The sequence below is a fragment of the Hesperophylax consimilis genome, chromosome 17 (assembly GCF_061612785.1).
Source record: "Hesperophylax consimilis isolate HC1 chromosome 17, BYU_Hcon_1.0, whole genome shotgun sequence".
Taxonomy (NCBI): domain Eukaryota; kingdom Metazoa; phylum Arthropoda; class Insecta; order Trichoptera; family Limnephilidae; genus Hesperophylax; species Hesperophylax consimilis.
In genome coordinates this window covers 7,475,125-7,489,914 of record NC_142852.1, presented here as the reverse complement: position 1 = coordinate 7,489,914, position 14,790 = coordinate 7,475,125, and the positions used below count along the sequence as shown (strand labels likewise).

Below are 14,790 nucleotides of genomic sequence, written 5' to 3'. Positions count from 1 at the left end.
TCTTAGTCGGGAAAAACAAACTGGGAATTTCTTAAGAGAGTTTCACCGTATTCAACCAGTATACCGCACTCACAACACGAGTCTCTAACATCGTTCACCCATACTTTATTTTTCTACACCTCGCCTTTGTTTCTATCTACACACATCGGTAATCCATGAGGTTTGGTCGTAGCTAGACCAAAGTTGTCAAGCATACACGCTATATGTCCCTTTTTTTCTATAATATATTTTTATTTATTTATTGCATCTCACTATACATAAATGATGTTTTTTTTCATAAAAATCAACTTCACTAGGACTAAGCCTGTATCGAGGTTAACAATTTTCATTTGAGTGAAGCAAACGTAGAGCAATCACAAACATACAAACATAAAATCACAAAGAATATTAAACATAAGTGGTGCCTGATATAAATAGTTTCTTTGACCAAAAAGAAGTTTTAGTATGTACCGCCACAAAGTTCAATTATTTCATAATGATAAACCAATGTTTATAAGACAAGGTTTTTTATGCATAGCACAAAGGATAACAAATTATTAAAAGCAATTGTCGCCTGAAATATCCATACAAATTGAAAATATCTACCGAATATGTTTACGCCAATAATGGCTAAGGGGCCGTTCAAGTATTACGTAAGCAGATTTATTACAATTATTTACCACCTCTTGTCACCAAAAGTAAGCAAAGCTCTTACCCCCCCCCCTCCCATGCTTACGTAAAAATTGGTACCTATATGCATTTTTCTGTTAATGTATTCTGTTTTTTAAGCGAGTACCTAAACGTATTAATTATTTGTGGGAATCCCCGAATATGTATTCGGTTTTCAAACATAGACAATGTGTGGGTTGCCAATGTGTAAAAAAAAAATAACTACTGCTGAGCAGTGCTGACGTAATCACTATCTCGACCCCCCCACCCCCCCATGTCATCAAAAATAAGCAAAACAAAGACCCCCCTGCCCCCCTATAGTGCTTACATAATACTTGAACGGCCCCTAATTGTTGATTCATAGAGAATTAGTTTACTGGCAATGAATTTTGTCCCCCACCCCCCTTTCTCCTCTCATTGAGACCTCTCCCCAGTCAGTCCAAAACCAACAGCCGTGACGCGAAGTGAAAATTATATTACCTATAACGCATCGCATATCAATCAGAAAATCGTCACAAACGCATCGCAATAAATAAAATTTGTTAAACCAAAACTATAGTGAAAGTAGCATCGCAACAAGTAAATGTTCCTTAACCACTGTAAGTACCTTCTACCTTATAAAACTCATTGCCCAAGTAACAATATCAACATAGAATAATTGATTTGTTTATTAGAAGGTCCACAGCTTGAACAGAATAAAAATTCAATTTTTTATGTTTCTATAAGTAATAATTTGTTATCCTTTGTACTATGCATAAAAAAGCTTGTCTTATAAAGATTAGTTTATCATTATAAAATAATAATATTTGACAAGTCAATATATTTCACCAACAAATGTAGATATAATATGTATCGACGCCATCTAGTGGGATATTTAGCACTAACAAAGCTTTTCCTACAAATATAATGTTGATTGTTTACAGGTGAAAAAATATAATAAGCAGTAATTGTTGATTGAAATACAAGTATATATAGAATTATTTTTCGTGTTGGAAATAAGCCGACGTAGCTCAGTGGTCCAGAGCACCTGACCAGACATCAGAAGATGCGGGTTATGTATTATGTGAGTCGTGTAATTTCTATACCCGCTATATCAACTTTCATTGATTTGGAGAAAACCGCAAAAAACTGTCACATCTCTAGCGTACATAAGTAATTGCATTAAAAATTTTTATATAATGAATTGGAGTAATAAAATTTCGAAAAGCATTTATTTTTCTATATATGTAGCGTGTTCTATAACACTTTGAGTGAACTGTAAAAAAAACGATAACTAAAGCTCATTCAATTGGTTTGTAAATAGCACGGGAATAATTGGAAGAAGGAAAACAGCTTACCTGAACTCCCATGAATCCGGGCAAAAATACGGGTTTTCGATGCACTTTGCACTGGTGAATTTTCCTCCACAAACGAGACGAACAACAAATGAATTTATTTCGGTATTTACACATATGATACGACGACGAAATTTTAGGTGGCACCTTCTTGATGTACGACACGAGCTCGACTGCTATTTGCGACAATTAGTGCAACAATGTTCATAAGGTCCAATGTGGGTAGGACTGTTTATAGGGAAGGAGATGGATAGTAGGAAAAATGGTAGGTAATTCAAAAAGCTGTTTCAATACTAAACATTCCGCCCGCCTTGAGGAAATGTACAAATTTTCTCAACAATCGACATAAAAAAAAGAAGATGGACAAAATATATATATATATATATATAAACTTAAGTTAATGTAACGAAAACTAAAATTAGAAACTAAATAAAACAAAATTTATTCGATAGGTAATCGATATAGTTTCACTACGGGGCGTTTAAAAACACCCTGTGGCGTACGAACTGAAACGACACGAACAATTTTATCAGCGCCAGGAAATAATTCAATAACTCGCCCAACAGGCCAACGCATGGGCGCAGAATGTGAGTCGTCAATCATTACTAGGTCGTCGACTTTCAGATTGGGTGATGATGATGACCACTTGTTCCGTTGTTGAAGAGTGTGTAAATATTCTTTTCGCCAACGATTCCAAAAATGTTGAGACATTTGTTTCAATAATTGCCAGCGCGATAGACGGTTCATTGGTACGTCCACAAAATCTTCTTCAACAACAGAAACTAGAGGAGATCCAATCAAAAAATGCGCTGGAGTCAGGGCGTCCATTTCAGACGGATCCGTTGACATCGCGCCAATAGGACGAGAATTTAAGATTGCTTCGATACGAGTCAAAACAGTGGCTAGCTCTTCAAAAGTGAGTACTTGATTTCCCACTACCCTTTTCAAATGATGTTTAGTTGATTTAATTCCAGCCTCCGATACTCCGTTAAAGTGTGGGGCGGAGGGAGGATTAAAGTGCCAGATAATTGAACGAATGGCAGTAGCGTCTATAAGTGTGTTATTGTTTTCAGCTAATCTTAAAAATTTAGAAAGACCTATATGATATCTATTGGCACCGACAAAGTTGGTACCACAATCGCTATAAATGTTTTGGCAAAGTCCACGACGAGAAATGAATCGATCTAATGCTGCTATAAATGCTTCAGTGGATAGATCTGACACTAATTCCAAATGAACGGCTTTGGTCGATAAACAAACGAATAGACATAAATAGGCTTTATAGGTTTTAGCGCCGCGACGCCTACTTTCGCGGACTACAAACGGACCTCCATAATCAGTTCCTACATTTAAAAATGGACGACCTTCTCGAAAACGGGAAGCGGGCAAGTTACCCATCAAGGGTAAACTACCACGCGGGTTGTTTTTAAAACAAGAGATACATTTGCTCAAACGATGTCGAATTACGTTACGAGCCGAAATTATCCAATATTTTAATGATAGTATAGATTGCAATGCACGCGGACCAGGATGAAGGTACAAACGATGGTAATAATCTATTATTAGAGTTGTTAAATGACATTGCTTTGGTAAAATAATAGGATGTCTAGAGGTTTCCGACACTACTTGTGCAAAGCGAAGACGTCCGCCCACCCTTAATATTCCAAATTCATCGATAAAGGGAGCAAGTCTTTGCAGTTGCGGTGAACACACATTATGCGAGATTACATTATCTATATCTTGTTTAAAATAAATATTTTGATCGAATTTAATGCAACAGGTCAAAGATAAATTAATTTCTTTCAACGAGAGTGTGTTGCAACTTATCTTTGATTTCAAACTTAATCTATTAATAAATCGACGACACCAAGCTATAACTCGTAATAATTTCGATAGTGATGAAAATTTCAATAGAAACTCTTGGTCACGAGTCGACACATTAGTTGATAATGAAATTAGATTCTTCGATTTATACTCTGGTATTTGTTCTACCGGAATATCTTGAGGTTTAACAAAGGACCACTCCTCTACGGGTGACGATATAAAACGTGGACCATACCACCATAAGGAAGATTCGGCAATTTCACTTGGAAAAACTCCTCGTGACCCCAAATCTGCAGGATTTTCTTGCGACGAAATGTGAAACCAATGTTCATAAGGTAGACTTTGAATGATGGTTTCAATACGATTTGCAACGAAAGTTTGCAAACGAAACGTAGGTGTTTTTAACCACGCCAAAACAATAGTGGAATCGGTGAAAGCTATAATGTTTTCTATTTGAAGTCGATCTTTATATACTTCTTTACAATAGGTTAACAGCTTTGCCAACAAAACTGCTCCAAGCAGTTCAAGCCGTGGAATAGATATCACCTTAATGGGTGCAACTTTTGATTTAGATAGTAAAATGTGGCTTGAAATTTCTCGATTATTGATTGCAATCAAATAAACAACTCCACAATATCCTCGTTCAGAGGCGTCAGAAAAACCAACCAGTATACAACGACTTTTTTGAGACGTAGTAACAAAGCGATCAATTCTTAACTTTGATAGGGAAGGAAGTTCCGTTATATATTTCTTCCACTTCAAACTCATTTCCATGGGGATTACCTCATCCCAACCAAGTTGCAACTTCCACAATTCTTGCATGAAATATTTAGCGACAAAAACGACAGGGTTAATGAATCCCAATGGATCATATAATCGTGCTATGGTAGATAGCATTGTACGTTTTGTGCAGTGGTCACTAAAAGCATTATTAATTTTATATGTAAATTTATCGAGCGACGGGATCCATTGAATACCTAATATATTAATATTTTTCTTATCACCGTCAAATTCAAAACTTAATGGTACTTCCCGATAATTGAGAGGAATGTCTTCTAAAACTTCAGGATAGTTGCTAGTCCATTTTCGTAATTCAAAACCACCCTTTTGAAGTAATGCATTCAACTCCATGATGTAAAATCGAGCGCTTTCCAAAGTTTGCGCACCACTGACAATGTCATCTACATATGTGTCATTAATTAATATGCTTGCAGCCTTTGAATAGTTAGTACTTTCATCAGCTGCTAATTGATGCAATGTTCGAATAGCTAAGAAAGGGGCACTTGCTGTCCCATATGTGACCGTTTGTAATTCAAATTCTTTTACGGGATGATTGCGCGACTCCCGCCATAATATATGTTGATAATTACATGAGTTTGAATCCATGAGGATTTGTCGATACATTTGACGTATGTCAGCTGTAAAAACGACTTTGTGTATACGAAAATTACACATCAATTCGACTATGTCCTTTTGTAATTTTGAACCCACGAAAAGTATATCATTCAATGCAATACCCGATGATGTTTTGGTACTTGCATCAAAAACGACTCTCAAACGAGTTGTAGAACTTGTCTCCTTGATTACGCCGTGATGTGGTATGAAATAGTTTCCAACTGGTGACCGAGGTGGTATTTCAATCATATGTTCCAAAGTTAAATACTCTCTCATAAAAGAAATATATTGCGATTTGAGATCAGGATTTGAATCCAGCCTCTTTTCTAAATGCATAAAGCGCGACAATGCGGTGTCATATGACTTTCCCAATTTTTCTGGGCTTTCCTTAAATGGTAAAGCTACGACATACCTCCCGTCTTTGTTACGGTAGGTATTTTCAATATACAACTTTTCACACCGAATTTCATCAGGGGATCGAATTTCTTTCAAAGAGGGGACATTTTCGATTTCCCAAAAACATTTAAGTTTATCCTCAATTGAGTCATCCATTGAAGTAAAAAATGAATTTATCGAATCATTTGACGATCCGACATTTCCCATTAAAACCCATCCTAATGTTGTTTCGATGGCAATAGGTTCATTTGCTTTGCCGACCAATTTACCTGGGCCTAATAATGAGGCAAAAATATTACTTCCGAGTAGAATGTCAATTGCTGATGGCAAGTAGAAGGTTGGGTCTCCTAATTTGAGTCCTCTAATATGTTGCCAGTCATGTTCAACGATATGAGACGACGGCAAGTACGATGAAATGTTATTGATAATAAGGAAATCTGTTGTAATACCAGACTCCTTCGAGGCGACAGGACGAAAATTTGTTTTTACTAATCCGTTTGATCCAATTGTGCGAGTGCCACCAATACCGACGATAGAAAATGAATGTTTACTTGAACGAGAAAAGCCGAGGCGTTTTGCACACTCCTCCGAAATGAAATTAGCCTGACTCGCCGAGTCCAAAAGAATTCTTGCTTTTTGAAAAACGCCATTTTTTCCTAATATTTCCACGTAGGCTGTGGACAACAGTACCGATTTACTATTTTTATTGTAGAACGTTGTTAACGCAAGTGGTTCAGAATTTTCTTGATTTTCAGAATTTTCCTGATTTTCAGTATTTTCAAACATTTTCTTTGGAAAATGCAACAGACTGTGATGTCTAGCTTGACACTCATTACAAGAGAAACGAGACTGACAATTTTTTGCATTATGTTTATTTTGTAAACAGTTGAGACAGAGCTTGTGCTCCTTGGCGAATGAAAATCTGTCCTTTGGTGACAGACGTAAGAATTTTTCACATTTATTCAGATAATGTGACGATTTACACACAAGACATTTATTTACGACATTCGACACAAAAGAACTAACATTATTATTATTATTATTCGAACGATTTTTAATGTTATATGCTTTCGAGGGGCTTTTATTAAAGATTTCCCTTTGTGACAGACTTTCCGGAAAAACGCCCAACGCGGTCTCTTTAGCTAGACATTGTTGCTCCAAAAAATGTAATAATTGGTCAAATGTAGGCACTTTTTCCAATTTATTTTGAATTTCAAATTCAATACGTAATTCTTTTGGTAATTTACGTAAAACAATATGTAATAATAGGAAACTCCATTCATGTACTGGAAAATGTAATGCCATTAAAGCCGCTACGTTTTCCTTCAATATTGAAATAAATTTCCTCAAGTTATCATTGGCTTTGACAATTTGACATGACAATATTAACTCTATATGGGTATCTGCTATTAACCGAATGTTTTCGAATCTTGCCTTTAACAAATTGTAGGCAACAATATAATTTTCTTCCGAAATAGGAAGATGTTTAACACAAATAAATGCTTCTCCAGATAAACTACTAATTAAATAATGCATTTTTTGTACAGGATTTAACGTATTATTTGAATGTATTAACGAATCAAAAGTATTTATGTAATTTACCCATTCTGTTGAAATTCCAGAAAAATTTATCAATTTAATTTTCGGAAGTGAAATATTTGAATTCTTAGTAACATTTTTACTTTCAAAATCATTTTCGAAGTTTTCCGGAAACAATTCACTGTGATGTGACTGTATTTCGTAATAAATATCTTGAAATTCCGAATATTTAGTTTCCAAAGTTGCAATTTCAGATTCCTCCTTTTTCGAAGTTTCCAAAAACATATGACACTGTACGAAATTATCTCTAACTGTTGTTATATCCGAAAAACGTGCTTTAAAAATCATCTTATCTGATAAATCCGATGTTTTTAAAGCCTTAACCGCCGACGCGCGAATACTTTCTAGATCTAAAATCGCCAATTTATATTTAATCGCGTTCGATGCCATATTTGCAGATTTAAGAAAAGTATTTTAGTAAACAAAATTCCGAAAAACAACAACAAACTATTTTGACAGCTAGATAATTTGTAAACAATGTATTCCAATATGGCCGTCCAATTGACAGCTGACTACTCAGTAGTACCAACTTAAAAACCAGCCACTTTCTGATTATTGAAACAATCTGTTTTACCGACACGAGAATATTCAAAAATAATTGCACCTACCTACTTCAAATTTGAAGGTAACAAATTTAAGATTACCCACCGAATTTGCAAACAATATTGACAATATTCTAGGTACTAAATTTATGCTTCTATTATTGAATAATGATTCTAAATTGTTGAAACAGCTTTTAGACAGGGGAATGGATGACAAGGTTGTGATATTCAAAAAAACAATTGAATGGCTAATTGAACCGATGTTCAATATCCAACCAGATCGATATCCGGGGAGAGGACCAAACAATGTAGCGTGTTCTATAACACTTTGAGTGAACTGTAAAAAAAACGATAACTAAAGCTCATTCAATTGGTTTGTAAATAGCACGGGAATAATTGGAAGAAGGAAAACAGCTTACCTGAACTCCCATGAATCCGGGCAAAAATACGGGTTTTCGATGCACTTTGCACTGGTGAATTTTCCTCCACAAACGAGACGAACAACAAATGAATTTATTTCGGTATTTACACATATGATACGACGACGAAATTTTAGGTGGCACCTTCTTGATGTACGACACGAGCTCGACTGCTATTTGCGACAATTAGTGCAACAATGTTCATAAGGTCCAATGTGGGTAGGACTGTTTATAGGGAAGGAGATGGATAGTAGGAAAAATGGTAGGTAATTCAAAAAGCTGTTTCAATACTAAACAATATATGTCTAGCAATAATTGAGTAATTTCGATAAATAAAATGGATAAAGCGGATTTTGATACTCACTTCGTGATATAGAGGCTTTTGAAAGTCAACTGAGCCGACATGGCGGGTTTAGAAACACACGCATAGATCATTTTGACACACGAGCGTGGCGTCAGAGCGGCGGCCATATTGTATTTTGGCAAAATAACTGCTTGTGATTGGTTGAATCCGATATAGCGCGTTTTGATAGTAACTTTCTGTATGATATAGCGGATTTGGTTTCTCACTCGCAGTTTTAACATGGTTTTTGGTCGTGATAAGGAGGGTTTTGAAACTCAATTTTAGGCTCCTCTTGTTGCTCGCAAAAATGTGAACAAGATGTCATACTCAGATCATTTTGTCGAAAAATCGGATATAGCGCGTATAGAAATTATAGGATTCATGTTGTCTTGTTAAATGACTGATTATTTCCCATTTGCCTTTGCAGATTCCCACATTCCCCATGTTCACGCGCTCCGGCGAAGTGCGCGTGAATTTTGAGCGCATGGCATTACGGGTTGTGTTAAACAGACGCAGGGAGCGCTTGGTGCACCGCTTCATGCGCTACACATTCTCCGAGGTTCTGCGCGTTCACAATCATTTGATGGTATTTGACTCGATGGGCAAACAGAAAAGAAACTCATACTATGTGGTTCCCACTACAAAAGGTATTATATATATATTATTTTTATTTTTATCTGACACATTACAAGAGCGTCCCTATCTGTACAGTTTATCAAGACAGGAGAACTAAGCCGCCACACGGTTGGGCAGCGTTGTGAGGCAGGTTAAGATGGGGGCTGTAGGAAAGGACTAATTAATGCGAAGGAATGATTATACGAAGGAAGAAAAACAAAGAAAAAGAATGCCTGTACCTCGTTCCACATACAAGCTGACTTACACAAAAAACGAGTCAAAGAAAAGACCCATTCTCTTGAAGTCAACATCAACTGTAAATAGGTGGTCCACTTGTGTCTGTTTCACGCATGTGCACAGGTACTGCTGTATCAATGCTGCTAGCTCCATAGAGCAGACTCCTGCTCTAGACTTAGATACCTGTAGAACAGACTCAGCATGCCTGTGTGCGAATGTGATTGCTGCAGACACATTAGTCTAGGGATATTTATAATTGTACTTTTTTATTTTGTAATCCATAATTAATGTTTTTATAAATATCCTGTTTGTGTCTCGAATAAATAAATAAATAAATAATAAGGTGTTTGTAATTAACTAATAATAATAAATCTAGATTCTAACCTTAAATAACATAATATGATGTAAATTAATCTGTACAATCAGAATAGAAATATAATAAAACTTAAAGTAATGAACTTTGGTAAATAACATAATACAAATTAATACCTGACAGAAAGATAATTATGAAACGTAAATAAAAAAACTTAAATAATAATATTTTTTTGGGAAATTTCATTATGTTTCTGTTCGTTTTGTTCTGCCACGTTATTTGTTTGAATAAGTTTACAAAATGGAGTCTTCTCACCCGCGAAAACAAAACACCTTAATCTTTTTTGGGGTGGCATATTGTAATGTCATATTGTCTGCGTGCGGCACCCCTGACTTCTTCTTTCTTTCACTTGCATGTCGTAAAATCTTCTGATACTCTTTATTCTGTCCATCCACATAACTTTACGGGCTTATGACTTTGTTTTTAATTAAAATTTTGTTTTCAGTTACAAACACAGATGGCAGTTCCTCAGTTGTGATCGATTGGAAATTTTTAGAACTAATCTACAGTCAGACAGAAAGTGTCGCCAAGGAAACCATCAGTCAGACTCTAAGAGAGCCGGATTTTGGAAATATTCCGGACTGTGATAATGCCAATGAAGATACTATCGAGATAACTATTGAAGCCGTTCAAACGGAGGCGAAAGACATCACTGCACAAGAATTATGTATTTCAAACAGCTCTGCTTCTGAAATTACGGAGAAATCAGTTGAAGCTGGTGAGGATACCGTTAAAGATGATGAAGTAATTGATACACCCATTAAAGCAGGTGAAGAAATTAAACAGGTTGATAAAGATGATGAAACAATAGGTAAATCTTTTAATACAGGTGGTGAATTTGAAGATAAAACAGTTCGAAACCCTGTTAAAGATGACACTTTCGATAAACCTGTTAAAAACGCTGTAAAAGATGATAATTCAGTTAAAAACGCTGCTAAAGATGATGATACAGTTAAAAATATTCTTCAAGACGATAAAAAGGTTAAAGACACTGCTAAAGATGATAATACAGTTAAAAATATTGTTCAAGACGGTAAAAAGGTTAAAGACACTGCTAAAGATGATAATACAGTTAAAAACACTGTAAAAGATGATATAAGTGTTAAGAACACTGCTAAAGTTGATAAGACAGTTGAAAAACCTGATAAAGAGAATATAAACAAGGTTAAAGATGATAAAACAGTTAAAACTATTCCCAAATCTGAAGAAATTGAACATAAGTCATCGGAAACTGTGAAAAAGCCTGTTGAAAACCAAGACGATGTTCCGGTGGTCGGGGAGTTTGGAGAGGAGGGAGCAAGTCGTAGTGCGGCACAAACAGGACGGACACCGGCTGCCTTGGAAGAGATGCCCAACCCGTCGTTGGCGCCCGGACAAGTATTTGAATTCGACAACGAGAAGTACAGAGATGCCGTTGTCATGCCGTGGTACAGAAATCAAGATCAGCCTCAAGTGAGTGCCTTTGTGTATTTATTTAGGACAGAATACATATTTGACAATGAGGTTGTCTCCTACAACGAAATTTCATGTTTTTTATAATTGTATCATATTTACTACAACTTGCCGAGGAAAGAACTTTTTGTCATTTTTGGAAATGCTATAAATATAGGATCTTTTTGAGGAGAGGAAGGAATGAACATGAACATGAACAGACTTGCAGAGACCCGTGTTATAGGAGGGAGGAATAAATCGTTCCACAACCGAGCTTGGAAACGACCCATTCTCATATGACATTGTCAACCGTGTACAAATATTGGGTGCGCATTTGGTGTGTTTCCCGACTATGCACCGGTGCCGAAGGTATCGATGATGCTAGTTCCTCTTGGAATCTTCATTCGAAATAGCGGTAGATTGAGGACAGTATTCCCACCTGATGCCCGTGCTCTAAAGATTGCAATTCCTTTATTAACCTTTCCTTATCTGTGGTGTGTATTTACTACACATTACTTCTAATAACTTTAATAACTCTCTAAATATAATAAATTTGAGTGAAATCCACACGTCCGCAGTTGTAGTTTTTGATTTAGACCATCGATACCTACGATCGCATAGCTGTGTGTGTGCCAGCCGCCAGCCGCTAGCCAGTTGGCCGCGAACCGTCGTTAGATGTGGACCCCTCGCACGTTTCTTTAGCATCTACCAATGGTTTTTTCATGTTTTCAGCAATTAAATTACAATTATTATCACTTTTGATATAAAATATAATAAACATAAGCGATTAACCATGAATATTCATATTTTTCCGATATTAAATCGCTTATTTTGAGATGTGTATTGACTACACAGCACCGGAATGCGTGGTTTTTTTTAGCACAGTAAGGGAAAGGTTAAGATATTGGAATGTATCAAACAAGAAATCTCCACACAGCATCTTCAAAGATGACACTCTTCCTGGGATATTGTCCGTTATGTTTCTCAAAGACGCTGTCAGTAAGTTTGAGAATTTGTGTGTATGTAATTCCGCTTTGAGGTAAAATACAAATAAATGTAATATTTCTGAATGTATCCAAAATCTATAAACTGTTTTTGAAAGGAGATGAAATACACTTACATATTTTATTATTAGAAATAAACATAATTTTTTAAATCAAACACCTTATTGAAAATATAGAGAAGACGATGTTATGTAATCAAGTCGTAAAAAAATGTTTTCGCTTGCTTATATTGCTAACACTGGCTAAGCCTTATGATATAAATCAAAATAATGTACCACGGAATTGTAAATCCTAACACATTTTGGCCGGGTATTTTTTGCACTGGCGCTAACCTGACTCCAGGCGACAATAAAGGTCCTGCGTGAATTTCTTTGATTTATTTTAAATCGCTATATCTTTGAAAATAGTTAAATATTTCAATAAAAATTTCTACTTAGTAACTCAGCATACTCAAGCTATAAAAATACTAAAAGAAAATCGAATATTATTTGAAATGAAACTCAATTAACCTTGTAATATATTTATTACGGTCCGCCCATCGGTATTTACTCATACTGGCTTTCTTCAAATACGTCTGACATCTCTCACTCGCTTGCACATAGGAGTTGAGTGGGTACGGAACAGAAAAAGAGATTTGAATCGGGTTTCACTGTCATAAAAACCCTCATTCCAGGAATTGAATTATTTCCATAACAAATAATATACTATCCTTTCGTTGAAATACCGATGTAAACGAAAGGCACGAAAATAAATATAAAAAACAGACTTGCATTACAATTGGATAATTATGTACATATAGTTGGGACCTTTATAAAGAGATTGGTATATAATATTCATATAAAAACATTGAATAATTCCATCTTTTCTGCAATTGAAATGAGGCCGGCGCAAAAGGTAGGAGTACCCTTCCTGTCGCTAAGCATCAATCGACCGAACGCCTACAGAAAATTTCGCAATGGTGTATGGCTATCTCATAAGGATAACCCCAGGAACGTCGGGTACACGTCAGCTAGTTTTAATTTGTGTGGTTAACTCTTGGATTTGAATATAAAGCGTGGTATCTTATCTTTTTAACACCGTTTAGTTCATATTTCTCACCATGACAGTAAGGGAGAGGCGATGATTTCTATGAGGACCATTTGAGCAGCTTCGAAAAGCGAACAAATTCACTCTACAGGTAATTAGGTATTTGTTCTCAAAACCGAAATTAGCCATAGGGGTTACTATAACAAAAAATAAAATTGCAGGTTTATAAAAATATATTGTCATTTGCAGTATTTCTACGTGGCGGAGATCTGTTGGCACCTATCACCTCGTTCCGCCTTCCCTTCCTCGCAGCACGAGACTTTCGAGGACTATTACCGTAGCAAGTACGGAGTCACAATCACGCAGAGCCGTCAGCCGCTCCTCGACGTGGACCACACTTCCGCACGCCTCAATCTGCTCACTCCCAGGTATGTACGCTGTTGATAGAACGAAAGACGGGCCGGGAATGAGGTTGCGAACCAGACAGAGATATCTGCTTTCACAGTGAAGCATTTTAATTATTTGTACGCCTTTTATGTTTCCGTGAAAGAATCAAATAGAAATACCCAATCATTTCTCTGTGCTCTTCACATTTTAACGTTTATTTTATTTGAACCTTTGAATATGAGAATTGAACATAATGGTTTTTATTACCTTGCAGATTTGTGAACCGCAAGGGCGTAGCTCTGCCTACGTCCTCGGAGCGCACCAAGAAGGCAAAGCGAGAGTCCCTGGAGCAGAAGCAGATCCTGGTGCCAGAGCTGTGCCACACGCACCCCTTCCGCGGGGCGCTATGGCGCGCCGCTGTAGCCCTGCCCTGCATACTCTACAGGTACTGACTGTGAACCTAACCTAACACTGTAGCAGTCTTGCTTGTTGAGTACCTACCGTACCGGCAGACAGCATTCTCAAGTTGCCATCTTGGTTTGCGAACTAGTCTGAAGAGCGCTGTGCAGCGTTGGGAATGTGTTCCGTCAGTTGTGGAAGGAACGGTGTTGAAGTCACACAGTCTCATCTAACTCCACTTAACCTAACCCAACTCGGCCTTCTAACTTACCTAACTCCACCTAACCTAATGTAGATCTCCACCTATCTTAACCTAACCATACCTAACTCCACCTAACCTAATCTATCTCCACCTAACTTAACCTAACCATACCTAACTCCACCTAACCTAATCTATCTCCACCTAACTTAACCTAACCATACCTAACTCCACCTAACCTAATCTATCTCCACCTAACTTAACCTAACCATACCTAACTCCACCTAACCTAATCTATCTCCACCTAACTTAACCTAACCATACCTAACTCCACCTAACCTAATCTATCTCCACCTAACTTAACCTAACCATACCTAACTCCACCTAACCTAATCTATCTCCACCTAACTTAACCTAACCATACCTAACTCCACCTAACCTAATCTATCTCCACCTAACTTAACCTAACCATACCTAACTCCACCTAACCTAATCTATCTCCACCTAACTTAACCTAACTATACCTAACTTCACCAAACCTTACTAAGCTCCACCTTACCTCACCTAACTCCATTTGATCGCACCTAACTCCATTTAACCTAACGTATCCTAACCTCAC

General features: G+C 36.7%; 1 protein-coding gene across 1 annotated transcript in view; it reads left to right on the top strand.

Annotated features, from left to right (window-relative positions):
- The window catches only part of Dcr-1 (Endoribonuclease Dcr-1), a 111,841-nt gene that overhangs the window by 46,315 nt on the left and 50,736 nt on the right, over positions 1-14,790 (top strand). The window contains exons 17-20 of the mRNA XM_089641762.1: positions 8,928-9,147; positions 10,171-11,177; positions 13,436-13,614; positions 13,848-14,018. Coding sequence (XP_089497888.1) covers positions 8,928-9,147; positions 10,171-11,177; positions 13,436-13,614; positions 13,848-14,018 — 1,577 coding nt within the window. The remainder of the gene's footprint in view (positions 1-8,927; positions 9,148-10,170; positions 11,178-13,435; positions 13,615-13,847; positions 14,019-14,790) is intronic.